Raw genomic sequence first — 26,354 nt, 5'->3', positions numbered from 1 at the left:
TAGTCGTCGTCGGTCGTCGTACATGGGAGGCCCGTGAATGGGAGGAGGTTGGCGGTGCGTTTCAGTGCAGTGAGGCGGTGCCTTCCTTCCCTGCCTGCTCCAGACTGCGGCGGGCAGAGCTGTTCGGTACAGAAATGGCGGAGGGGGAGTTGGACGTCGACTCGCTGATTTCCAGGCTTTTAGAGGGTGAGTCAACAACCTTTCCGTGTTTATGTAGTCGCGATGTTTACGACCTTAGCTCTGAAGTGTCACCGAGGTTTGGTTTTAAAGCGAGTTGTTGAGATAAAGCGGCAGCTTTAGTTGCTAGCGTAGCCCGGGTTGGAGTCTACAGGACTGGTCCCGACTCACGGTAATACGAATCACAGGCACACATTTAGTCAGCCGCCGCCTATTTCCCCTGGCTTTTTGTTTTAGATTAACTTATAATTATTACACATCTGTGACACTGGAGAGTTTTCACAAATTCACTTTTAAGTTTAAAAGTGTGGGTTGAGGGTTCAGTAATAAGAAAGTTGTAGCCGGAGGACTGTTGATTGTTGTCTTCAGACAGACCAAACCTGAAACTGAAGCAGTTTATTGTTGATTAAATGTTGCAACGCTTGTATTACATCACTGGTGGTGTCATCTCTTTGGCACACAGCATACAAAACACTAGCTAAGTTGCGTTTACCATTCAAAACCTCAATCATAGAAACGCTTTGACCACTCTAAAGTCCACTAGCTTTTCACATGAAAAGACACTGGGAGAGGCGGTAGCCTGTGGCACATACCACTCACTAAAGTTCACTTCTCCCTTCCAACAGTGTGTAGCTTGATAAATCAAGTGTGCCGAAAATTACAACACAACAGTGTGGTGTGTAAGGAACTCTGAAATCCTCTCAACGAAATATCTTTACGTTAGAAAAAGAAAAAAATACAATTTTCAATTTGAATTTGACGTAAGGATATCTTACAACGTGTGTGTGTGTGTGTGTGTGTGTGTGTGTGTGTGTGTGTGTGTGTGTGTGTGTGTGTGTGTGTGTGTGTGTGTGTGTGTGTGTGTGTGTGTGTGTGTGTGTGTGTGTGTGTGTGTGTGTGGAGGGAGGGGGGTCCTAATGCATCGGCATGTCTGATCATTTCCTATGATTTTTAAATTGGTAGCTGCCATCTTTCTTTCTCTTGCTACACTGGGGTGTTTTCAACAATACATACAACACAAAAGTCATCTCTGGTGGCAAATCTATGAAAAATTACATTAGGTGTAGTCTCATAAAAATATGACAATTCTCTTAGTAGAGGCTGAGCAAATGTATGTAATTAATATACACAGTCATAGTGACTTGGTCATCTGTTATTGGTAAGAAATACATGATACACCCTGTAGTAGTTCATGCGTTAAGTTAAATCATTGAGTATTAATAAAGTGTATGGTTTTCTTTAAGGGAGGAATGTATTTATGATGATGACTATTGACTAAAGGGTATCTGTGCGATGAGCCTGTACATTGCAAAGTTCTCCACGGTTCTGCTCTACGTGTGTTGGACGTAGCACCGATCCACTTGTCCCATCTCGCAGTGGTCCATTGTCCTCGTGATGAACAAGAAGATCTCATGCTGGATGAATTCCTTCACTTGGGGTAGCAGCTGTCTAGTGTCTACAGATGTGAGATTTTTTTAGAAGATATCAGATTGTGGCTACAGGAAGTAAACCGTTACACTTGTACCCTCTGAACTGTATGCACCCACCACCACAAATAAATTGTCAACCTGTGGGATGAAATCAAAAGTTATGTGTTAGGGGAATCTTATCAAAGAGTCCCACAACCCACATGTGTAATATTAGTTCTTTTGGCCACATTGCACAAAAAGTGGTGCTGTGGTTGTTAAAGCAAGAACTCACTGGTCTGATTGCACAAAAGACTTTTCTTTTACAGAGGGTTAGTGTTAGTTTTCCTAAATTATATTTTAAAAATTGTCATATATCACTTTTCTTACAATATTATAAACAACTGAATTACAACCCTTGCACCCTGATCTGTGCATGCTTTGTGTTTACTTTGGGGCTGATAATTCTGCACATAAGTAACCTCTGTACTTTCGAAGAAATCCGTCTTGTTGTTCCTGCACCTTTGTTATGTGTTGGGTAGCGCTGGATGACATTCTTAGTCAGTGCAAAATAAGGGATTATACTGTTTTTGTCTTACGCTGTCTCTGTCTTCTGTTTCTTCAGTCAACCTGTAGCCAGCTGAGGCTTTTGTGAACAAACATCACAATCAATCGACTCACAGACACAGATTCAGTGTGTTGAAAATCCCACATTCAGAAACTTACAGTTTGTCAACAGATGCTAATGAATGAGCACGCTGTGGATCAGTATGTCAGTATAACTTTATAATCTGGATTGATTGGGACTAATTACATAATAATGCATATTTACTCTATGTGCAAGTATCAACTGTACAGTAACACAGCTGTGTGAGCCTGTATTGACAGCTGGGCAGGACTAAACAGGCTGGCTGCGTATTTAGTTTTTTTTTTTTAAATGCAACGACTAGGAAACTTCAGTGGAGGAAATCGGAGGGATCAGGCCGTAAGGGTTTCCAGATGTGAGCCGTGAATATGTCCAACCATCCATCTCCTTTAAGCTACTGCTGCTAGTTTGTATCCGTCTGGGTCTTTTTGGTAAATGCTGTTTTTTTTAATTATCTGAGTTGATATTGACAGTTTTGGCATGAGAGGATTTTTAAGTTGTCTTGGTGTTCGGTCTGCTGACAGCCTTTTCACCTGCTCCAAACTGACATGACTCATTCGCTGATGTTGTTTCATCTCGCTCATTACATTTTGTCAAATTAATACCAGATGCTGATGTTCTGAAATTGTAATGAGCTTTTAGTTTGAAAAAGATTTTTATTCCAATCTAAGTCAGTCTACATTATCCACCATTATTTTCAGCAACAACAGTAAAGGAGTCAGAACAGAATAAACCAACATGTTAATTTTCCAAATGGAACCTGACCTAAACAAAAAGTTTAGTTTATGTTAGGGCTGAATATTGCATAATTGCAATTATGTTAGCAGATACCGAGATATGCCATTTTAGTTGGAATGGTTGTTTTTGTGTTTTTGTACTAAACAACAGCACAAAAGCAGAATTAAGAAATCCAGGACTACTAAAACAAGCGTAGCTTGACCTAGCCTCTTCAATGAGTGCATCCTAGCTTAATCTGTTGTATGTTAGCTAAACCAGGATGATGGGATGTGTACACCCACTAGGCTACTTTCTTAAATAGACCAGTGACACAGTATAGATCACTGATGGAGAGATTGGAAAAGATGTCCACCGCATACTTTTCACCGGGTAAGCAGCAGCTCCCGCTGGAAGCGTATGTGAAAACATTATTTCCAAATAAGGTAATCCAGCTGTTGTCAAGCTAGTGAAAAAGCCAGACAGTCAATAATGGACTTGCTGAATATGTAAGTTGTCAAAAAATATATACTCTCAAGCCATTGCCCCATTGAAACATAACAATTAGAATTCAAGGAGTCACTTGACATTTTTCCAGGTGCATGGTTGTACACTGAGGTGGTGAGCAGTGTAAATTATAAAAATAATTTTCACCAATACTGTAATTGATATGCAGAACAAACATGACTGGACAAAAGAGGACCTGGCAACAAGTCAAATATAATAATAGGAACATCTTAAGTAGAGGTCCTCTTTGATAAAGCACAGTGCTCTGTGGCCAGAGATGGTGAGGAAGATGTGTGCTGCCAAACACACATCTGATGGTGCTGCAAACCGTGCCTTTACTCAGATGTTCTGCATCTCCATACATGAACATGCCACTCGCAAAATAAGTAACGCCACACCGACCATCAGGCTGGGCTGTGGAGTGATGTTATCTTGGGCCCCAGTGGTCTGCACAATGCCACACATGCCTTCACAAGAAAATCTGTATCTCTTGTACAAGTAGTCATCAGGAAACGTTCGAGGGTCTGTCCTATCCCAAAAAACTCTCACATGGAAAGTCTGTTCCTCACTGTGAGTGCCTCCTCTATGAGGTTGTCCAAACAAGGCCCTGCCATTGTGAAGAAAGACGACACACATGAATAGGCCCTTATACATCCAGTTCATCACTGACTTCACTCAGTACGTTTACATGACACTTGAAAAAACCGAATTATTGCCTTAATCCGACTATAACTGGACAACTGAAGTGCATGTAAACACCTTAGTCCGACTGAAATCGGAGTTGAGAACTCCGACCCCTTTTCACTCCTATAAATTCTGTAATATTCGCCTATCCAAGGCGTACCCAAAGTAAATTGAATGCTGTTCTTGAACTGTTTGGAGAATATGGATGGGCTTGGTCTCTTTTGAAAGGTAACACTCTGAAGTTTTTCCCCAAACTGAAATAATCACTATAAGTGCTATTATCATTGAGTAATCTAAGTTGGAACACACTGAATTAGAATGTTTTTATTCTCGCCTGAATTTTTTTGTTGCAATCAGATGCCTGAAGATGAGTGTAGCTGAGAATTTTAGCTGGAAAACACAATGGGACCACAGCATGAAGCCTTACCTGGCCCCAGTTCAAATTTGATAACAATCCTGCTAAAAATTAGTATTTTACACATGTTTTTCTAAGTGTATATCTAGGCGTTTTCCTAAAATTGCCATTGAGAAACAATACATGCGCCAAAGTGCAGCATTTGCATAGTTACGCATGAAAATGGCAGTGCTGCCTTTTCCCAGGGACCGTGAATGCAGCACATCGTTTTTTTCGGAATTTCATTGGCTATTCAATGCATCAGTTGCCATCGGGATCGGTTCCTATTGGCTGAAGCCATTCAGCGCTGTCGGAGGGGATGTTCCTCATCAGACACAGCCACTCATTCGCTATTGCAGGCGGCAGCCGGGGACAGGGAGCTTGTGATTGGTCGAGTGAGCTGTCAATCGAAAGGTCAGAGTGCAGCGCCATTTTGTGAAGTGAAATAAACATTGTTTTCATGTAAACGCCGGACTTATGAGGAGAAATAAACGGATTTACTGGATATACAATGCGTAATTTCATAAGATGCAGCAGCGGGATGAGGCTATCTACCGGTACAACCGTGTGTTTTGGACTAAATACTTTACTGGATTGGATTTACTGGACTTTTCTGAATGTAACGACACCAAGTTTGTGGGGAAACCCTGTGATCCTGAGCCTGCCCTGACACAAATCGTGAGTTATATCGGCTTTTTACGAACTTTGTTAGCATGTTTATAGTCTGATTCGAGTGTTGCTGTGATGATTATATTTAGGAATGGTCGGCATATCTTTAATCACAAGAGTTTTAGCTTTCCAACGATATGTGGCATGACTATTTCAAGTGACTGGTGACATCCTCTATGACACCTCCCTGTTTAAAACCCCCCCGGGGGCCCATGGGCGGGCCGTTGGAGCGACAACAGGTTAAGACACCCAGATAATGCGATTGGAATTCGATTTTCTCCGTCATGTAAACGCCTTAGTCGGAGTATAACTGGACAATGCATGTGCGCATGCTCCACAACAGTAGAGACGGCACCAAGTGGAGCAGAGAAGCCGCCCGTCAGCGCCAATTCAATGCATTTCACACAGCGCGACCAGCAAGAGTGTATTATTAAAAAAAAAAAAAAGAGAGAGAGAGGAAAAAAGGAAGCCCGTATCCTATTCTCAGCGCGAATCCGTCCCAGACTGGCGCGTCTGGTCGGGAACTGCAGTTGAGAATTTATTATTAAGTTTACTACGTTGTTTATATTCAGTTTTTTACGAGGTGACAGAAAAGTCAACAGGCCAGGGGGCGTATTAACCCGCTGAAACAACAGGTGACGGCGCATGAGGGGGCGGACCCCGTCAGTTATTCGATTTTCTCAGTTGCATGTATGAGACAAGGACAGAAGTCCAACTTGACGCCAAAATCGAATTTTGAGCATAGCTCGATTAAGCTTTGCATGTAAATGTACTGAGTGAAACCACCTTAATTGCAACATCATCAGCCATTTGTAACCTTTCTCAAAAACTGCTGTAAGCTATTCACCAAACCAGCAGTGACCAGCACTCTTACTAATGAAACAATTCAAGTAATGACAGTAAGCTTCTTCAATGAATGATGGTGTATCTGTGGTATTTTAATAGATGCTAATAAAAATGAATTAGACGACCATGAATACACATTTATTTATGATCGGGGGGACAGATGACTGAATGAATACAACACAGGATTAGTTAAGCCTGACTGTTAGCCTGATCAGGAACAGGCTTGCTGGTAAATCCCATTGCTAACATCATATGCCTCGGGTTTTCCACAACTGAGTCTGTCTAAATTCAGACAGGATAACTAGAAAATCCCGGCTTAATCCACTATCTAGGTTTAACGCAACTGCCCTTGGGTCCCTTGTATTTAAAGAACATGATTTGGGTAAGGCAGAGGTTGTTTGTGAGGATCTGACAGGCTTATCAAATACTGGCTAAAAGAGTATTTCTACAACTTTAATGATCACATCTGTATGGAAAAAATATCGAGCACAGTTAGGATGGCTATGACAGTTAACCACGAATATATGAACTTTATGAATTAGAACGATGTGATAATCAGATCCTGTAACTCTGTGCAGCATAGCAGGCAAGAATGCAATCAAACTGTATCATATCAGGTGGTCAGAGCTGACTGGTGAATATTTTCTGTTATATAAGAGCATCAAAGGCAAAGTGACATAAGGCTAACACAGACAGACATATTTGGGCCATACAATACAAATGCACACACACTCGGACTGTCAGTGGTGTGGTGTCTATGTTTTCTTTTTGTATGGGCTGCATTTTATTTTCAGACTTGACCTTTAGATGACATGAAGACCTCTCGGTGGCTTTTCTTTACTTTTACACTTCTGGATATTCCTTGTTTTAGTTTGCTCCACCAGATCACATCCGCAGCCCGCTTTTATTTAGAGGTTTGCTAAGCGTCCTGTTGGAGGGTTTCTCCTGTCATCCAGCTCAAAAGGCTTAGGGTTGTTTTCATTCATTTCCATTTGCCACACTGGGGATTCATTTCTTCCTCTCTGCAACAATACAGGCTCATTTTCCCTCAGGTAGGAGAGGATTTCCTTAACTGTTTCCACCGCTGATGAGTTGGTTTCTTCAGAGTGAGCTCCTGTTCCAACCAGGAACCTACATACTCCGGCACAGACACAGACGTGTACAGGGAGAACTCTCTGATCTCTTATTAAATGTCAGCAGGCCCAGCTGTCCCTGGTAGAAATTAACCTACGCTTTTAGTAACACACACACACACACACACACACACACACACACACACACACACACACACACACACACAGGAGTACAGTGTAAAAAGGGGAATGCTGTAATACAGTAGACTTTCCGCTACGCTGTTCTTTTTCCACCGTCTTGTTTGATGTAGGGATCACACCTTAAGGTGATACAAGGAGGATTTGTACAGGCTTTTCTGTGTTAGAGTAAAGGTATATCAAAGAAAAAAAGTTGTAATCAAATCAATGTCACCTTGTTATCTTCTTGACACATTAACATGTATACAAATAGGTTTTATATCGCAATCAATCTTGAAGATATCCATGATATTCTTTTCAAAGAGATTGTGACATTTTACCATTTGGCCAACTGCACTTACATGGTTCACCATAATAACATGGATCTATGCTACGTTCACAAACCAACAGACCAACATCCCCTGATAGATCACTGTGCTAATTGGCCAAATGACATCATCATCTGCTCTCAGCAGGTGTCTTTTATGCACAACGTATTAGAAAAACAATTCAGGATCCATTCTGAGAAGAGTGTAATAGTGCTGATAATGAATCAATACTACTTTAGGAACAATGCCATGTATTATATTGCATGGTATAGAGTCTGCCAGTAAACCCGGAACTCTGTTAGCGCTTTTAGCACTTCTCTAAAAGGCAATACATTTTTTTGAATGGGATTTTGGTAAAAATCCTCAAATGAGGTCTGTGGTTAACAAAAGCTTAAGAGTTTCAGGTTTCGTTCTACGACATAAAACACGTCATCTACTTGTGAATTTTGAAGCTTTTACGTGTCGTAAAAAGGCGGTTGCTAACAGTTTGCCCGATACGACTACAAACCCTGTGGGGGGCATCAAATGTCATCACCCCCAACAGGCCAGAGTGTTCTTATGGATGTTATGTATGGCTCTTCAACAAGTAAAAACAGTCCCATTCCCCATTAGACAATGTTTTTTAAAATAAAGCAGCTGAAATCAGTGGAAAGCTTAGTAGTGGTAGCCTAACGTTAGCTTTTTACTTCTGGCCATCGCATTTAAGCTTCAAATACGGTATAAAAGGTTCATATGTGAAGATTATCTCACTGAACTAAACTTATAAGTATCATAAACTTGTGTTTTAGTCACAGAGCTGATTTTCTGACATCATCCAAAACACAATGCAAAAATCCCATTCACTTTATTTTCCGGGAACTAGCAGGATGCTAAACTTCTGGGTTTTGACGTCAGCCCTGGCAACACTCTATTGAACATCAGTATAAAATACACAGTGTAAATATGCCGGATTGTAGCAAATACAAGTAAAGGACAATTCCTGTGTTTGTGGAAAACTTTTAGATGAACGTTGATGAAAAGTAGTGGATGAGCTTCATTTTCAAATGTATAGCTGACACACACACACATATATAGTGCACGTGTCCTTCAGCAGTTGTTTGGTGAAGGGGTTGAGAGGCGTTGTCTAGCCGACAGGCTAAACCTGATCAACTGACAACATGGTTTATAATCATGGAAGCCTCCTCGGCGGCCTGGCTGTGCAGGTTTCTGCCCTCTCTGGTTTCGTTTGTCACAGTGAATACAATGACTTGTCACTCGCTGTGTCGTGTGACGTATCTTGTGAGTCACAGTTATCAGCAAAGCAGCACAATGGCTTATAGATACTTACCAAAGCCATTTGTCTGCATGAATAAAGTTGCATTTGTATTTGTGGATGTTGATATTTCGGAGTCAGTGTGTTTGTATGTTAAGCATGCGTCACACACTCTTGTTGTTGGTGGCTACACTTGTTAAGTCCTGTCACTGGTTCACATCAGGCCTAAAGCTCTGTAACACTATAATAATAGTGATGCTTAATGTGTAACATGATGGATCATTTTGGACCAAGCTGATGGTCTTTGTTGTAAAAGAGGCTGAATGTATGTTACAACAAAGCTGTTTCAAATCCACTGGTGTTTAATGCAAAGTGTGTAGTAGTTTAATAAGTATTTAATAGGCAGGTAGGTGTGGAGTCACTGGGGTGTGATGTCCTGTCTCATCTCACAGTGCTGCACCACGCTGTGGGAAATTAATCATCTGCTGTTTCCGAACAACTCTCAGTAGCATGTTTCAGATTTCACAGCACAGTCACAACAGTTTGTTACAGCGTGTCTGAGCTGACGCGGCATTTTTCACCCAGTTCATAGAAATCCCTCTCTGGTCTCTACACACTGGACAGCAGCACCACTGTGTTTGCAGTTTGTTCTCAGACAACCTTGTGTTTTTCTGTTTGTTTGTTTATAATGTCTCCCCACCTAGGCCTGCCTCCTCCTCCTCCTCCTCCTCCTCCTCTTCGTCACTGTTTACTGCAACTGTGTCTATGTGCTGTGATTCAGCAAAGCAGCTATTAGAGGCTCCAGCTTTCCCAGCGTTCCCATGCTTAAGCCCACACTGGGCCAGGCTTTAGCGACAACAAGCCCTCTGTCTGGCCTGCCAGCACAGGTGGCCTGTAGGCTTTATGTGGCAGCATCAACAACACAGCTCTATACATCAGCCAGCGAGAGTGGAGAGGCAGGCACCATGGAAAAGTTGCATTTTGGAGTCATTCTATAATTTTGTTTTATGGGCAGAAATGCCGGCCAGGTTGTAACCCAGTACGGGTACATAAAATCTCTGTTTAGGGCTGGGTCCAGCTGGTGTTTGTCGCTGACTGTTGAGCTGCAAAGTTTGGATATTCTGCATCTGCATTCACTGCAGGCCAACTATTTATTTTCAATTATGTAAGAAAGGTGTGGTTCTGATCAAGAATAGAGACTTGATCATCATGCAACAACACTTTGCATGTGTAATTAGTGAGGTAGGTGCTTAGCTGCAGGATTAATGGATCTGAAGTAGCAAACAAAACCCTGCACACTTTGTAACTCACAAAACCTGAATTTGCATTGTTTTGATGCTAGAACTCCATCAGAGTTCTTTGCTACTTCAGACACAAAATAAGTACTTTGGTACCTCACTTTTGTTATTCATAATCAAGGATTAAAAAGGAACTATGTAACATTTTTACCTTAATTAAACAGTTTTGAAGTTCCATTATTATCTTAGCGCGGTGAATGTGCAGGTCACAACTTGTCCACCAGAGCGTTTTGGAGTTGTTGGATTGTGTATTTGATGAGAGAAAGTCATATGCCTCCGTTGCGTTAGCTTACCAGCTTGTGTCTCTGCCTCGCCAATCTAAAAACAGCTTGCACCGACAATTACAGATATCGAACCTACCCCTACTAGGGATTATGGCAATGGGTTTATTAACCAAAATGTTTAAATATCCCTTTAAATGATTTCAACTTGATCTAATTTACTATTCCAAAGGGGGAAAAAAAACATTAGCAATGCTCCATCATGTTCTGCACCCTGTTATGATACTAATCTCTAAACCAATAACCACACCTAAAGATTATTTGCATTGATAATCTTAGCTGTAATGTGTTTTCTTAACAAACAAGTTCTTTTCAGGAATTATTTATTAAATCAACAAAATTCAAATTCAGAAAATTCTCAAAGTGACTTTGCTAAACAGTAGCTACTGCGACTGTCAGTGGTAATTTGAGGATAATAACAGACACTAATGACATGTAGATTTGGATACCATTGCCGTCCGTCCAGAAGAAACTGGACGTCCCAGACCAAATAAAGCTGTAGCAGTGAATAATCTCGTTTTAACTTGGAGCATACAATCATATGTTCCAGAGTTTCTTTTTTTACCTTTTAATTAGTGTTTGGTGTGAGAGGTGGAGGCAGATCTGCAGTCTGAGGAAGACTCATCCAGATGACTATGATTTGTCAGCAGGGCCGTTGCTAGGAATTCTGGGCCCCCTGAAAGAATATAGTGGGCCCCTGCCCCCTGACTTTTCCCCTTCTTTCTTAGACTACGTATGTATTATCATTTTTTATTTAGCCTACTTTGAATTATTCTGCATATGACCCTGACTAATACTCACAGTAATGCTGCATTAACATCAAAACAGTCCAGGGGTAGACAATAAGGGCAAATTTTTTTTTTTAAGATCACTGGCCCCACCATTCTAACCACTGGCCCAGGACAATAGGTATCGATCCCCATATTAACGAAAAACAACATATCCCAGCCAATTCCTGCGGTCTCGCCATCGAGGCTGGAACTTTCTGATACCATTACTAGTCAATTTCCAACATTCTTGATACTTATTCAATACCACGATCTTGTAGTTTCTTGAGATTTTGGGGGATTATTTTGTTATATGTATTTTAGTGATTATGTATGAGTTGGTATATTTGTGTTTAATTTTTGTATGTTGTTATTTATTTGAGTCTGAGGATTTATATCCTGTATCAGATATTTTTCATTCAATTTCATTAAAGAAGGTCAAAAAAAGTGCTTTTAAATTCATCAGGCTACTTTATTTAATAAATAAATAACTGTTTCACATATTTAGCCTCCACTGTGGTTTAACAATGAAGTAAAAACAGAGTTAAAATGGTAAATATGCCTCAACACAAACATGAAGTTATGTAGTCATTACTTTTATCCTCCAAGTAGTTCAGTGATATAACTGTTGTTCTCATTCATTCACGTTTAGGCTGTTTCCACAGATTGGTGCAAAACTGACTCATTGTTTCATTTTCAGCTCAGTTTTGCGTTTACACACGTTTTTTTGTTGTTGTTATTATGGTCTAAATGTCACGTGACGTGCCACCGCTGTGGCGCACACCGAACAGCTGGCGCCCCAGCGCGAGCTCTGGCCCGTGTGTAACGTTCGCGTTGGTCCCGACAGGACTCGACCCGACGCGCTGAGGAGGAGGGAAGTTTCATGGTTAAGAAAAAGGTTTTTATCGGTTCTTGTGACGACCTTCTATCAGCAGCAGTGAGTGAGCTGGAGCTGCAGCTGGAGCTGCAGCTGCAGCTGCTTGCAGGTGGTGCTGACGTGCCAGGGCACAGCGCTGGCTGCGCACAGAAAGTAGATGCCTCTGTCGTTGATCGGGTCGGGATCTCTTAGCACACAGGGGTTTAATGTGAAATTAGATTTATTTATTTACTTGTTATATTTTTTTCAAGGCATTATTTTCACTGGCCCCACCGGGCCAGTGTTTGGAGCGTTCTGGTGGCCCTGACGGTTTGAAAAGTACGTCCGGGCCACCGGGCCATTTATATTGTCGACCCCTGCAGTCATACAAAGATTAGACTACTGGGGTTTTTTGTGGGCCGTGCTGGGCTCTGGGCCCCTAGAATTATCATCACCTTTCTCCCCTATACAACGGCCCTGTTTGTCAGTGTTTCTCTCTGTCTGGCCTTTTATGCACAACCGCAATAAGATATTACCATCTGAGAGCCAGAGATTACCTGCATGTATAACATTATAGAGCAGATGATAATGTACCATATACGGCCTATCAGCTCTTGACGGTCGGAGTCGTCCTGCTTGTTTTGGTCAGACATGGAGGAGTGCTGCTGTTGTGCGTGGTGCTCAGGCTGCTGGCATGGCACTCTGTTATGGAAACAACAATGGTGGAGCCTGTGCGATGGGGAACGTTCACCCCCTGGCACCAAATGTGGCACAGAGCTCACCCCTGCTTTTCAGCTGTCCAGCTAGGCTTTCCGACCCCCCCTCTCCCTCTATATACTCCCTGGTCTTCAGCCTCTCCCTGCATTTCTCTCATCCCACCCCGCCTTTCTCCTTCTCTCCCACTTTGTGCATGGATAGCTGTTTATTTCTCCCCCAGTCTCTCCTCTCAATTTCATCCTTTCTTCGGCCCCACAAAGACATCCATTCATCCGTGGCACTTAAAGACGAACAAAATGTCCTCTGAAAATGCAAAAGCCCCGCACAGAAATGCCATCGCAGTCAGGATTTCTGCCTTAAGATTGGCTCCCGCTCTCCTCGCCAGAGTTACTTTGTGTCCCTCGTTCACTGAAGGGGGTCACTGTTTTCCATTGCCCCTGTGTGGGAGAGGGTTAGGCTAGATGGAGTAGTGAAGGGGAGCTGCTGGCCCCGTGCCCGGTTGGAAAGAATGGCAGAATGGAGGTGGCAAGCTAAAAAAAAAAAAAAAGGTCTGATGGGGCATCTTTATTGGTGCTGTGAGCTGCAGCTGGGAGTGAAACATGCACAGTCATACCTGCTGAAACATTCATGGGTCCGCTTGACCAGTTAGATCGTTTCATGAATGCTACCGAAAATGAAAAAAATCATTTTTGCTGAGCTTGGCATTTCCAGTCCAGAAAATATTTAAGCTGCACTAATCAATATTTCATATGAACAATGGGGAGGACACCTCTGTGTGTTGTGAAGGGTGTTGCGCATAGTGATGAACACACAGAGAACTTTCTCCTGACTTTGCCCCGCCCTACACATTCATTGTTTTGGTTTTACTGCTCACACAACTAATGTTTTATTTGAGCTGCATCGCCCTTCATCAACTCTGTGCAGCTTCAGTGGGCAGCTGTTTTAATCACAAAAGCATAAAACCCACTAAATGTGACAATCTATGAGCAGCTAGATCCAGATATTTCTCTTAATTGTTGGAGATCGAAACTGAGCTAAAAAAAATAGTGTGAGTGATGGACTCATGAAAACATGACTCCAAATTAAGCATAATGTGTTTGTCTGCTGCCACAAAGACACATTATATATATATAGCTAGTCAGAGAGTGTTGGGTTTTTTTTTTGGCAATTGTGCCTTTTTATTTTACAAATGACAATGAAGACGAACACAACAGTCCAAAGGCAGAATTGTGCTGCGGTTGTTGCAAACATGGTGCACACACAAAAAAAGTTGTATGATGCTCTGTAAGACATTAAAACATACTGAGTGGTAGGATCTCAACAGAAATGAATATAGCTTTAATTGTATAGCTTTTCATTGTAGCGTACACAAAGGGGACAGAGCAGTGTGCCAACAGCTCAAGAGTTGAAGAATTGACTTGTAGGGGTCAGTGTCACTGTCAGCCCTATTTTTAAGCTCCCTGGCATTGCGCTGACATCAGTGTGTGTTTTCTTGTTGATGTGAATAGACTTGCACAGCTGACAGCCCTTACATTGTTGTGGACCTGGACCTCCACTCAGTGATGGAGCCCTGGCCTGTGCCTGGCTAGTCTTGTTTCTCCATCACATACACAACACCACAGACTTTAAGCACTCCCTCCTCATCCCGCCTGACAAGCTTACTTCCTCCTTCCTCTATACACTAGTGCCCATATATGGTAATGCTGTGAAGAGGCGATCTGTCTGTAATTCACTTATCTTTGAGTCTCTCTCTCTCTCTCTCTCTCTCTCTCTCTAAGGCACTCTGTTCAAGCCAACTCTGCTCTTTTAAATGAATGGAAAAATAGTTGACCTCTTTGACCCTTAGCAAGGAGTTTGCAACGAGTGGAGCAAAGGGACTGATGACTGAAAACAACTGCTTTTAGAATTAGAAAACCACCGTCCTTTCAGATGACTCCATGTTTTTATTCTCCTGCTTTTTGACTGGCAGCTTGGAGCAACTCTCTTAAAAACAAGCTGCAGGGAATAAAAAGTAAACCTCTGTTCCCTGTGACATGCTGGGGTTGGTCTTTCAACTTTAACTGCAACTAACTTTACTCAGTCATAGTTTGGCTGTGTGCTCACCCAGTGTGTCACACACTGTGCTGTCTGTGTGTTGTAACACAGCAGCTCCGGTGTGGTTGAACACGCAGCATAATGGTGGGTTGGGCAGTAACCAAGTCATCCTCCCCAAGTATTTCGTGAATTTAGTTGCCAAGCGCCTGTCAGCCGGACTTCAGGGGGCAGTGGTTCAGTTTTACCTCCAGACATCAAACGGTGGGACAAAGGTTAGAGAGCAGTGTTTGGGTGGAGTGTGTTCAGGCGGCTCTCAGAGGATGGGTTGATTAGTTAAGGGAAATGAAGAAAGACAAGAATGAACAAAAAAAACCCCATCAAACATTCTGTTGTTTAATCTTCTTGTGTTGACTTTTTCTTGTCTTGACTTTATAATTGATGAAATAATATATTGTATAGGATTTTACACTTCTAGTCCAGTAATCTATTGGCGCATTTCCACTAGCACGGCTCGGCTCGGTACGGCTCGGCTCGGCGCGCTATTTGCGTGTTTCCACTAGCACGTAGTACCTGCAATCAGGTACACTTTTGGTATCACCTCAGCCCTGGTTCCAAGCGAGCCGAAGCGTTACTAAAACGTGACGTCAGCCGACTGCCTTCCACTGATTGGCCGATGAGTGTCGTCACTGGAAGCGACGACCGACAACAGAAATGTTCCTGCTGAAGCCTGTTATTACCAGAGAATTTCTAATATTTAGACTGGCTCTGTTATTACGTGACTTTATTAAGTTTTAATATTTTTTCATGCGAGAAAGTAACTGTTTAGATCCCCATGTGCGGTTAGTTTATCCAAACGACGGCTGTTTAGAAGTTTGCCCCGATGTTTTTCGGAGAAGTGAAGCTCCAGGTCCGAGCAGCGACCGCGACACCACAGAGGCAGCAGCCCGGCTCCTGACGTGCTCCGCTGGCCAGCCTACCACCGTCACCCCGAGGAGAACAGACCGCTAATTAACTTCCCCGATGGCTTTTAAGAGGTTTACCACCGGCTGGTTAAACTCTTAAATGTTGGTCTCATTGATGAAATCTAACAATTGTGGCTGTAGCAGCAGTTTGTTTGTGGTTAGAAAGAAGAGCAGCACTGCCTTGGGGTCAGCCTACGCACAGAAAACACCACATTACATCAATAAATAAATGTTTTACAATGAACCAGGCCGATCTCAGAGCTGGCAAGACTCTCCGGTAAGGCATATTGAACGGTTAAATGCCGTTAACGGGACGAGAGCAGTCAAAACGGCGGTTTAAAGCTAGCTACAGCGAGGGTAGGTTCACTTCCTGTTTACAAAGTAAAAGCACCAATTCTATCGTAATGGCTTTCCTTATGATAAAAGGCAACGGGTATTTTATTTTGTGAAAATAACCGGAAGTGTGTTGCTCACTACGGCTAGCTTTAGTAACGCCGACTTCGTTGAAACAAAATTGTAAACAGCTGGTATTTTGTCAGTTTTTCAACACGTTGGGGATCTAAACGACTACTTTCTCGCCTGAAAATGTTTCAAATGTTGCTAAAGTTATATATTTACAGAGTTTAGAGCGTTGCTCGGCGCCGTGTAAATGACGTCACGGCGGCACTAGTGATACTCAGTTGTAATGGAAACACAACCAAACCGAGCCGTGCCGTGACGTGCCGAGCCGTATCGAGCCGAGCCGTGCTAGTGGAAATGCGCCATAAAACAGCCAGTGACATCACTCTGATGATTGTATAGGTATAATGATTAATTGAGGAGATAATCATCAGGTTAATTGATTATAAATGTGTCAGCAAGTTCCACATATTTAGGGAGTGTAACAAAGATGATCAGTATTGACTGATCTGCCTATTACACATCATGATTAGGAAATAATGACAGACCATCTGTTCTGCGACACTCTGATATTCCTGGATTTAGTTTCTTAAAGGTGTACAGAAATGGCCATTTGTCCTGTTTGTCGCGCCAAGTTGTCATGAGCTGCAACACGAGTTTACCCGAGTAAGGAAAACGAATTTGATTGGTATATATGATATCGAGCGGGCGGGATATTCAAAGCTTGGGGCGAGCCCGAGCGCGGTGTGTGCGTGTCTCAGACGTTTGAATGACGGATTACGGATCCAATATCAGTGGCTGGTGAATCATGTGCAGGCTGACGTATAATCCGTGCGGCTGCATTATCCAATGTGGAAAAAAAATACACACTTTCATCCTGGATTTACTCAAAAATAGAATTTTGCACAAAGTTTGGCCTCCATCGTCTGAAATATGAGTTATTACATTAATTTTATGATCCAGAGTGGGCTCAAATTCAATTTTCTTTTCTGTACACCTTTAATGATTACTCTTTTTGCTCTATATCATTGTCATATCATATTTGATTTATAGACAGTTGCATGGACAGAGGACCATATGATGATCAATTAGGGTTGCAAAGGGGTGGAAAATTACCAGTAAATTTCCAGAAACTTTCCATGGTTTTGGAAATATTCCAAATTGGAAACTTTCCATGGGAATTATGGGAATTTGTGGGAATTTATGGGAATTAACTGGAAATTTTATTATATTTTATATATATTTCAGGCTTTTCATTGCTTTTATATTTTGGGCTTTTTATTGCCATTAATTGATAGCACAGTGAGAGAGACAGGAAGTGGGCGGCAGAGAGGGGGAATGCCATGCAGGAAAGGGCCGCCTGCAGTGAATTTTGTAAATTTCGCATTTATTCACGTTTATTGCCATATATTCACGTTTATTCCCATATATTCCCATTAATTCCCATGGAAAGTTTCGACTTTGAAAATTCCCGGAATTTTGCAACCCTATGATCAACCAGCAGATGAATAATAAAAATCACCATTAGTTGAAAAATCCAACTGGTATATTTTTAGATGTGTGAAAATGCTGTGTTTCTATCGTGCATGGTTTCCTACTGAAGTAAATATATATATATTTTCAACAGTGTTGTTGGATTTAATGAACTTTACAGAGGCCCTGAGCAGAGAGTATCCCAGGCTGCACTGAGGCTGCGTGCAGGCAGAGCTGCCGACTGTCTGAAGGGTCTGTGCTGTCTGGAATGCAAAGAGGGCTGGGGAGGGGCTTGTAGGCGTCAGCATCTGACATCAACACAGTTCACTGGCGAGGCGGAGGAGGAGGAGGACGGTGACTTGGAGTTCAGCCACAGCCAAGAATACAACTTACAGATAAATAAATCCAGGGGAAAGGGAGGAGGTGAAGCAGAAGAACAAGGTGCACGAGGAGGAGAAAGCATGCAGCTGTAGCAGCCCAACTATGGAGGCAGGGTCAGAGCCCAGGGAGACAGATGTAGGACCTGACAACATACTGAAAGAGAGAGTTTACTCAAATAAGGTGTTTGATAGGAACAAGCTAGAAAAAGGCAGTGAAACATGACCCCCCACCCCCGTTCCAGTTGAGACGAGGCTGTTCTGAGGTGAAGTGGGACTGCTGTTTCAGCCCTCACTGCTGCCTCTGAGGACACAGTGAACACTCTGCATGTGTGGACGTTCTGTCTTCGTGTCATTTAGCTTTGAGCTCACGTGTATTTGTTTTTGGTTTTTTTTAACTTAGAAATGCATCGTCTTCATCTTGTGTCAGTCTGCACACATAACCTGATGAAGTTTAGTGATGCCTCAATCCTTTTGGTACATTAAATGTCCAAAAATATCTATGTAAGACAAAATTCAGTTCATTATATAAGATAAGAAACAACATTTAATGGATCTCATTCTCTGTTTATTAGCTTTTATTCAATCAGATTGGTAATCTCAGCTCTGTTATCAATGTTTCTGGTTATTTATTATAATTATACGTAGGTCAAAGAAATATGGGCCTCAGTCAGGTACAGATATCATCATGGGGTCCATTAGTATATTGACCATTGAGAATCACAATAATTAAACAGTCAATTATACTGGTCTTAATGTTATGTTTAGTTTTTCATTGTAAAACTGTTACTGTTAACACCCTGAGTCCTTATACTTCCCATAATGCAGCTTTCTATATCGGGCAGCCTCCTCCTGAAGCCTCTCAGGATTATTTTCTCAGATGTGAGAACGATCGTTCAGAGCCACGGACCATGCTGCACAGAGGTTCTAATTGTCATGATGACAGTGTGTGGAGCTGGAGCAGCAGGCTGGACGGGGCCACACGTCTGAACCAGAGTCAGCGTGATGTTAAAACATCATTATGTATCATCTGCTGAAAGCCAGACTAGGATAGGAGCATTTCCAATTAGTTTTGATACGTTCAAATCTCTTGTCAGCTTTTTATGTTTTTAGAAGCGTTTGGTGGTGTGTTAACAAAATCACTTTCGTTTTCAAGCATGACCGTGCTCTCCGGTCGGGTTCCCTTCGCTGCTGATCAGATGCAGTACATGTTAGTATGCAGGGCGTGGGTTGGCAGAGCTACATCTGCAAATCAGCTCCGTTTCCCCCCCCACCCCTCGAGATACAGCAGCACTCACCACTCACCAACACCTTTGCAGGATGGAAATTGGTCTTGCTGGGTTGCCATAGTGATCCGATGTGGGTACCACCTCCTTTGGTTCTCCCTCTCCCTCTCTCCCTCTCTCTCATATTATTGCTCAGCATCCCCTGGCTCACTGGGGAAACTGCAGTGCAGTGGTGACAGAATCAAAGGATGCTGGGATACCTCCACACACAAGTGCATGCATAACGGTGTGAGTCAAGGTCACCGGATCACCGAGCGAGTGCGTGTTTGTGTTTTTGTGTGTGTGTGTGTGTGTGTGTGTGTGTGTGTGTGTGTGTGTGTGTGAAGGAGGAGACAGAAATTGAAGTTTGTGTGTGTGTGTGTGTACCCGCCTCTGCCCTAACCATCTGATGAAAGGGGATCCTCCCAGGCAAGTGAGACAAGTGGAGCTTGTTTTGTGTGTGTGAGTGTGTGTGTGTGTGTGTGTGTGTGCATCAGGCCTCCCTCCCCGTCAGCTGAGCTAGCACAGATCTGCAAACGCGTCATCACTCAGCTGGCATCACAGAGCCGCTCCACGCTTGTGTATTGTGCTCACATTGTGCATAAAAAAGACTGATAATATGACTTTTTTAAGGGGCGTCGTGACCCTGCCTTTTTTTTTTTTTTTTTTTTGCATAATTAAAATGTCACAAACATTCCACATGCCGGTGACGCGTGCTGTTTGTGTTTACCTATGAAATCCCTACCTTTTGGAACAGTCTAAATATAGCCTCAGTCTTACCCTTCAGGTGGGGCGTAATGCAGTGGCAGGTTGTGTTTGGCTGTGGTGAAGTGTTTATCACCTAAGGTCTCCAGGCAGAAATAGCAGGGTCACGTTGCACACACACACGCAGACACACATACCGCTGCACAGACTGTGTTGTCCTTAAAGCCCCAGTATGTAACTTATTTGGCTTTTTATTAGCAAAAATCAAATATTGTTTTCATAAATACGTATTTCACTGAAGTCGAATCACACCCGTATACAAATGAAAGCTTTCTCGTACCTTAGAATGAGTTGTTACAAGTCGTTACAAATACATAAGTGGGCGACGCACCGAACCGAGGCTGCCATGTTGCATCGCCATTTTTTACGTTCAATGGCAGCGTGACCGTAGGTAACCACAGAAACTCACCGGAGCTGTCGGCTCGGGGAGAAAGTTTTCGAGGCAGCGCCTGTTAAAACTGTCACCACTGTGTAGTGTGAGGAAGGACGGAGGCACTGGTGTTGCATTCAGGTGCAGTCAGGCAGATGGCCGTCTGCAAACCAACCGGATGTCATTTTACTCAACGAGAGAAAGACGGTAAAGCGTGGGTCAGGTAAACAATACGACGTCACATCACCATGACAACATATTGTCACGCCTGTATTGTTTTGCCTCGTGCTGGCGGACCACTTGTTAACATAGACGCTTGTGTATCCTGTTACATGCAGCGTCTGTTGTCTGTCTGACGTCTGCCCGATTTCACGTGAATGCAACATCAAGAATACGTTCCGATATGCAACCGCACCGCTAGATGGGGGGGAATTCCTACACATTATACCTTTAAAAACTAAATGTAAAATACCTTCAGAGCAGGAGTCACCTGCAGGAATACAATGTGCACACTGCCTCTCATCACAGAGAGGAACGAGTTTTACATGCTTTTACTTCTCCTTTTAATAACGGTCTCCTCTGGCTCCAGGAGCTGTCGGTCTCCTCTGACCATGTCTGTTTGATTTACCCATTAAGTAGCGTTTGACGCCTGCTAGGATTTCCATCATGTTGCTGTGGTGTCATCTGACAGTAGCAGCTCTTAGTCAGCTCTGGCCCACTTCTGTGGTCTACCAGGCAGGAGGAAAAGAGGTGTCTGTGGTTGTAATATGTAGGGCAGCGGCAAAACATGGAACTACAGCAGGGGAGGTTGAAAATGCAAAGGTAGCGTCATGTACCTTCATGTTGCAACTCGTGTGTAACCTTAGAAACGTTAAGTTAAAGGGATATTACGGCGTAAGTTTAACCCATGGCCTACCGCACCGTGACACCAAGTAAGACCCCCCCCCCCCCCCCCGCCCAGAGATCAAGTTTGCAGACCGCTTGCTTGTAGCAACTTCAGCAAAGACTGCATGATAGTAATGCACTGGTGTTGATTCCTCCACCAGCAAACCTTCATCAAAAGAACCACTGAATCCTCCACCAGCAAACCACCATCAAAAGAGCCACTCATAGCCACAAGTAATGTTCAGAAGAGCACCAAACTTCATCAACAGTAAAAATAGCGTCCGAGCCCATAAGACGAAGCATAAATTACCTGCTAGCTTTGCCTGAAAAGAGACAAAAACAAAACACACCCACACTCCTCCAGTCGCTTGCTCATTGTGGGGAAGCCCTGACAAGTCGACTACCGAGTGCAGTAGAAAAGTCAGGAGTCTAGTGAAGTTTAGTTCCAAAAATGCAGCAGCTTTGCTGACTGTGATAGTTTGAGCAACTTAACTCCTAAAACAGAGGGAAGACAAAGAGGAACACTGATTCACTCTGTAATCGACTCGTCAGGGGTTCCCCACAACTAGCAAAATGCTGGAGGAGAGTGTGTGAGTTTTGTCTCTTTTCAGGCAAAGCTAGCAGGTAATTTATGCTTCGTATTATGGGCGAAGCTAGCGGTCGGCAAACTTGATCTCTCAAGGGTGGGTCTTACTTGGTGTCATGGAGTATTAGACCATGGGTTAAACTAACACTGGAATATCCCTTTAATGTAAAAAAAAAAAAAAAACTCCACTTTCCAGAGGCCAGTGCAGGAATATTAGTCATAAATAACACAGAGCCTTTTATTTTGCAAGGTGTAGTCTGGCACATGCCTTCCAGTCAAATGGAGTTCATTACGACGTGCCAGGTGACTTAAGGTGCACATTGAAGTCATCCTGTAACTGCTAATGTATACTAATGTGTAACATCATTGCTCAGTTATTTTTACAGAGCAGTGCTGACAGTGAACGGTCCACGGTGTGGCCAGCTCATGGAAAAGCCCTCTATCAAAATGAAACATGTTGCACAGCTGTTCTGGTGGTATGCAGCCTGGCTTCTTGATATAATTTATGAGAAATCTTATTTGTTTACTCATGTTTGGATATCATTCAGCTGAAGGTGACTAAATAATGTCTTGTTTTGTCCAGTATCTTAACTCTCAGTCTAATGTTGTATTAGAGACCACCCTTCACATACAAGAAGGTGACACCAGATAGGTTTTTGGCTGCAGAAGCAGCAGCTTTATAAACATAAGTGACCTTGACTGACTGAGTGATAGAGGTACATGATGAACTGACACCATAAGTCAGTCCAACTCCATGACTGAGCCTGTAAATCACACCATTGATCAGCTGGTTAGTGCTGCTGTTTCCCCATTGGCTGGTGCTCTTTCAAAATGAATTGGCACAGATTCTATTCGGGGCCCTGCAGCGTTGCCAACTTTTTTATTTTTCCCATGAAGCAGCATCTTTGTCAACTTTTCAGGCCTCTGCTCTTTATATGTCAGATATACAGTAACAAATATGGAACTTTTTCCGCACTAGTCGACCCATAAGCCAGAGTCAGACTCTGAGGTGGAACAACAGTTTGTTACCCATGTGACAAACAAAATAAGTGTTATTTTCTCTCTGAGTGATCATTTTATAATTACATATAGGCTAACTGAAAACACAACACAGTCTTTGTCTTTAACTTTTGTATGTGGTGATGTTGTCTGAGATTTTTAGTAGCAGCTGGGAGGTTAACATGTAGTCTTATCATGTAATTGAGAACAGCTTCAGTGGGATTCAGATGCATTAAAACACTGTGTATGTGTGAAGAGGGATGAGCAGAGAGGCAAACAGATAAAGACTGGAACCAGCTGACACTGGGCAGTGTGCAAATACCACATGATGTCAGTTGTTTACAACAGTTTTCAATTACATCCTCAATCACACTGACCACAGATGCTCCAGCCATATAGTAGCTTCTGCCCTGGTCCTGTTGGCCAGACAATTCCACGATTAGCAGAATTTCTGTTGGAACAACAGATTGATCTCTTTGCTAACTGTTTTCATCTGTAAAGCGATCAGTTAGACCACCTTTAATACTGTTATGTTATGTTTATTTTATTTGATATCACAAATACATTGAGACTGTTCCAGTGGACAGACCAGATGCTTTGCTTGGGTGTGTTAGCACACGTGCTAATTTTCAACACCAGTCCATAGGCGGCTATTCTAAAAACACAGATCTTATTATCAACAGTATGAGATAAAACAAAGTTCATGATCGCGACAGTAATATGCTAATCTAAAAACACAAAAAGTTTGGCTAATGAATTATTTATGTCCCTTGTTTGTTACACTTATAAGTTGGCATTGAATGTCTCATTAGTCTATAGAGTTTTGGGGAAAGCACTGCATTGAAATGTTGCTTATTTTGCTATCCAGTGCAGACTAGTTAGATATAGAAACAAATCTCAGATACCTGGTCCTTTACTTTACTTTATTTTACAGGATAGCCCCTTGAGATGTGCCATCTCATTTTCGAGAGGGTTTAAATCTGTTAGTATTAAGGTTAGTATTACATTTAGTGAACATTTATGTGAATATTAGACTAATATTATCAACGTTTCTTGTATGGCCACAATTACCAACTGAACCTGGGACTAACTTCATAAACCACCTGATGCAGGGATTTTTTTGCACCATTGCTGTGCTTGTAATGAAACACACAGTACCACACAGTAATTTGAACAGTGTAATAAGACACCACTGACCTATGTCAGTTGTGATTAACCTTTTTGAGGGTACATTTTGTAAGTAACCTCATTCATCAGGTTTTTTATGAAGCATCTGCAGTTGGCCTGCTGACTTCATTAACAGTCATGTATTTAATAGTCACTGACACGGAGTCCCAGAGCTTCTTGTCAAGTGACGGCAGCGGGACCTCCCACCCCCCGCCCCCTCCTCTTTTCCTCTGTGTTACATAACAGGAAGCGTCTCCAAAAAAAAAAAAAAAACACTCCCAGCAACATCAACAATGTTCACACAGGCTATTTCCATCCTCTGTTTACTGGGCCCTGCCTCCCTTATTTAGTTGGAAGTTAATTCAAAAGCCCAGGCCGTGGCAAAGTCCTTCTAGGCAAGTCATGCCACTCGGCGGCCATCTTGGCGACGCCACGAAAACACCTATGGGCTCCTAGTTCTGTGTGTGGTGACTGTGTCTGCTCCCCCTCCCACGATCCCCACTAACGTTAGCTGTCTCGGATGCTATCGAGTGCTAGCATGTCGTCTCAGCAGCAGCAGTCAGTTAAAATAAATAAATACAGTCCGAGTGAACCGCTGGAGCCACGGACTGATTACCGACCATCACTGACAACTAAAGCCTCGACCGGTATCGTTGTGCTGAGCTAGCTCGATGCTAACTTCGACTAGCGGTTAGCATCCGCCGCTAGCTTCGGTTAGCATCCGCCGCTAACAGCAGCTTCTCAGCTCACAACAAGCCTCTCGTACTCGGTACAAGAAAACAATAGAGGCTCTCGTTATTAACTCATTGAGTGCCGCGCTCCTTTCCAAAGTTTTAGTCAAGTGTACCGGCAAATTAGACCATATTTGACTTTTTATTTTAGAGCCATAGTGTATTCTATATTATTGCCACCAACACATACTGTAGCTCATTTGAAAGGTTTAACTTTATCCTTCAAATGGCCACAAACCGTTTGTTTCTACGTGCCTCCGTTCCTGAGAAAAGTCAAGCTAAACATGGCTGGGTTTCACCAAAATCCCTCCTTTTTTTCTAGAAAAGGAGATAGAGCGTCTTTTATGAAAGGTGCGCTGTTTGTGCCTGTCGCTCTTCAGACACTCGCATTTCTGGATCAAAGGGCTCGTATAAGATAAATATACACAACAATTGTTGTTCTATTCACAAAACCACCATCGGGGGCGGGGGGGGCGCCACTAAACAGCAATAACACAGACGCACCGTGCCGTGTCACAGCCTCTCGCCGCGGAACGTGAGGCTCTGCCGGCCACAGCGGCTCGCGAACACCGGTCCCGCCGGTGGTCGCGGTCCGTCTGTGGTACGGGTCGGTGGTGCCGGTCTGCTTTGGTCCAGAGACCATCAGATTTTACCGCGGGAGGACTTTGGGGAGGACACGGTGTTGCTCCAGATGAAGACCGGGCGGGACAGTGGGCTGAGAGCTTCCTGGTTCGGCTCCCAGCTGCTGCAGCCTCGCGGGTGAGAGCAGAGCAGCTGCGGCGCAGCTGCGCTGCATCTGCATGCAGAACTCCGTTTGCAGAAGCTGAGTTATGATAAAAACTTCCAGATCATGAGCTGTCATGTGACTTTGATCGTCATCTATTTCAGTTCTCCTCGTCGTAGAGTCCCCAAATTTACATATAATGTGTATTAAAGTGTCTATTTTCATAATTTAAAAAAAAAGCAAAAAACGAAATTTTTCGTTTTTGGCACTCAACGCATGGGAACGAAAAACGAGAAATTACGTGGTTGGCACTCAATGAGTTAATGGTGACGGTGTCTATCGGTCCACGGCTCCAGTGCTTCATCCGGACTGTGTTTTTTATTTTTTTGGAGTGGACTGCTGCTGCTATCATGGACAGGAGGCTAATGCTTAGCCCCAAGGGAGGGGGCCCAGTTTGAATGTTTAGGTTAAAAAATGAAACGAACAAAACTATACATTCAAAAATTAAATTAAAGAAAAGGTGGACTAATCGGTTCATTGTAAAACACTTATTGATGTGAATGAGGTGAATTCTGTATACGTAGCCCTGAGGTAGCTCTTTCGTTCAGCAGCACACACCTGAAGCTTCACTTTTCATTAAGACCAACCAATGTGGCTGCCAAATTAACAAGCCGGCAGTAAACCTCTAAAACTCCGCGGGTAAATGTAACAGCTTTCCTCCAGGATGAGGAGCCGCTCCCGGTCGCCGGTGGCTCTGCACTTTTCCGAAAACCTTAGAGTAAATGTTCAACCTGACCACATACAGTACACACGGTGCTAAAGCC

At 43.0% G+C, this 26,354-nt stretch overlaps 1 protein-coding gene across 1 annotated transcript in view; it reads left to right on the top strand.

Moving 5' to 3' along the window:
- The first annotated feature begins 101 nt into the window (after positions 1-101).
- Positions 102-26,354, top strand: part of LOC146969380 (serine/threonine-protein phosphatase PP1-beta catalytic subunit) — a 49,957-nt gene continuing 23,704 nt past the window's right edge. The window contains exon 1 of the mRNA XM_085759003.1: positions 102-186. Coding sequence (XP_085615129.1) covers positions 135-186 — 52 coding nt within the window. The 5' untranslated portion in view covers positions 102-134. The remainder of the gene's footprint in view (positions 187-26,354) is intronic.

This window comes from Trachurus japonicus, chromosome 18, assembly GCF_045865225.1.
Source record: "Trachurus japonicus isolate A0001 chromosome 18, Traja_1.0".
NCBI lineage: Eukaryota > Metazoa > Chordata > Actinopteri > Carangiformes > Carangidae > Trachurus > Trachurus japonicus.
This window is presented reverse-complemented; position numbering and strand designations above follow the sequence as displayed.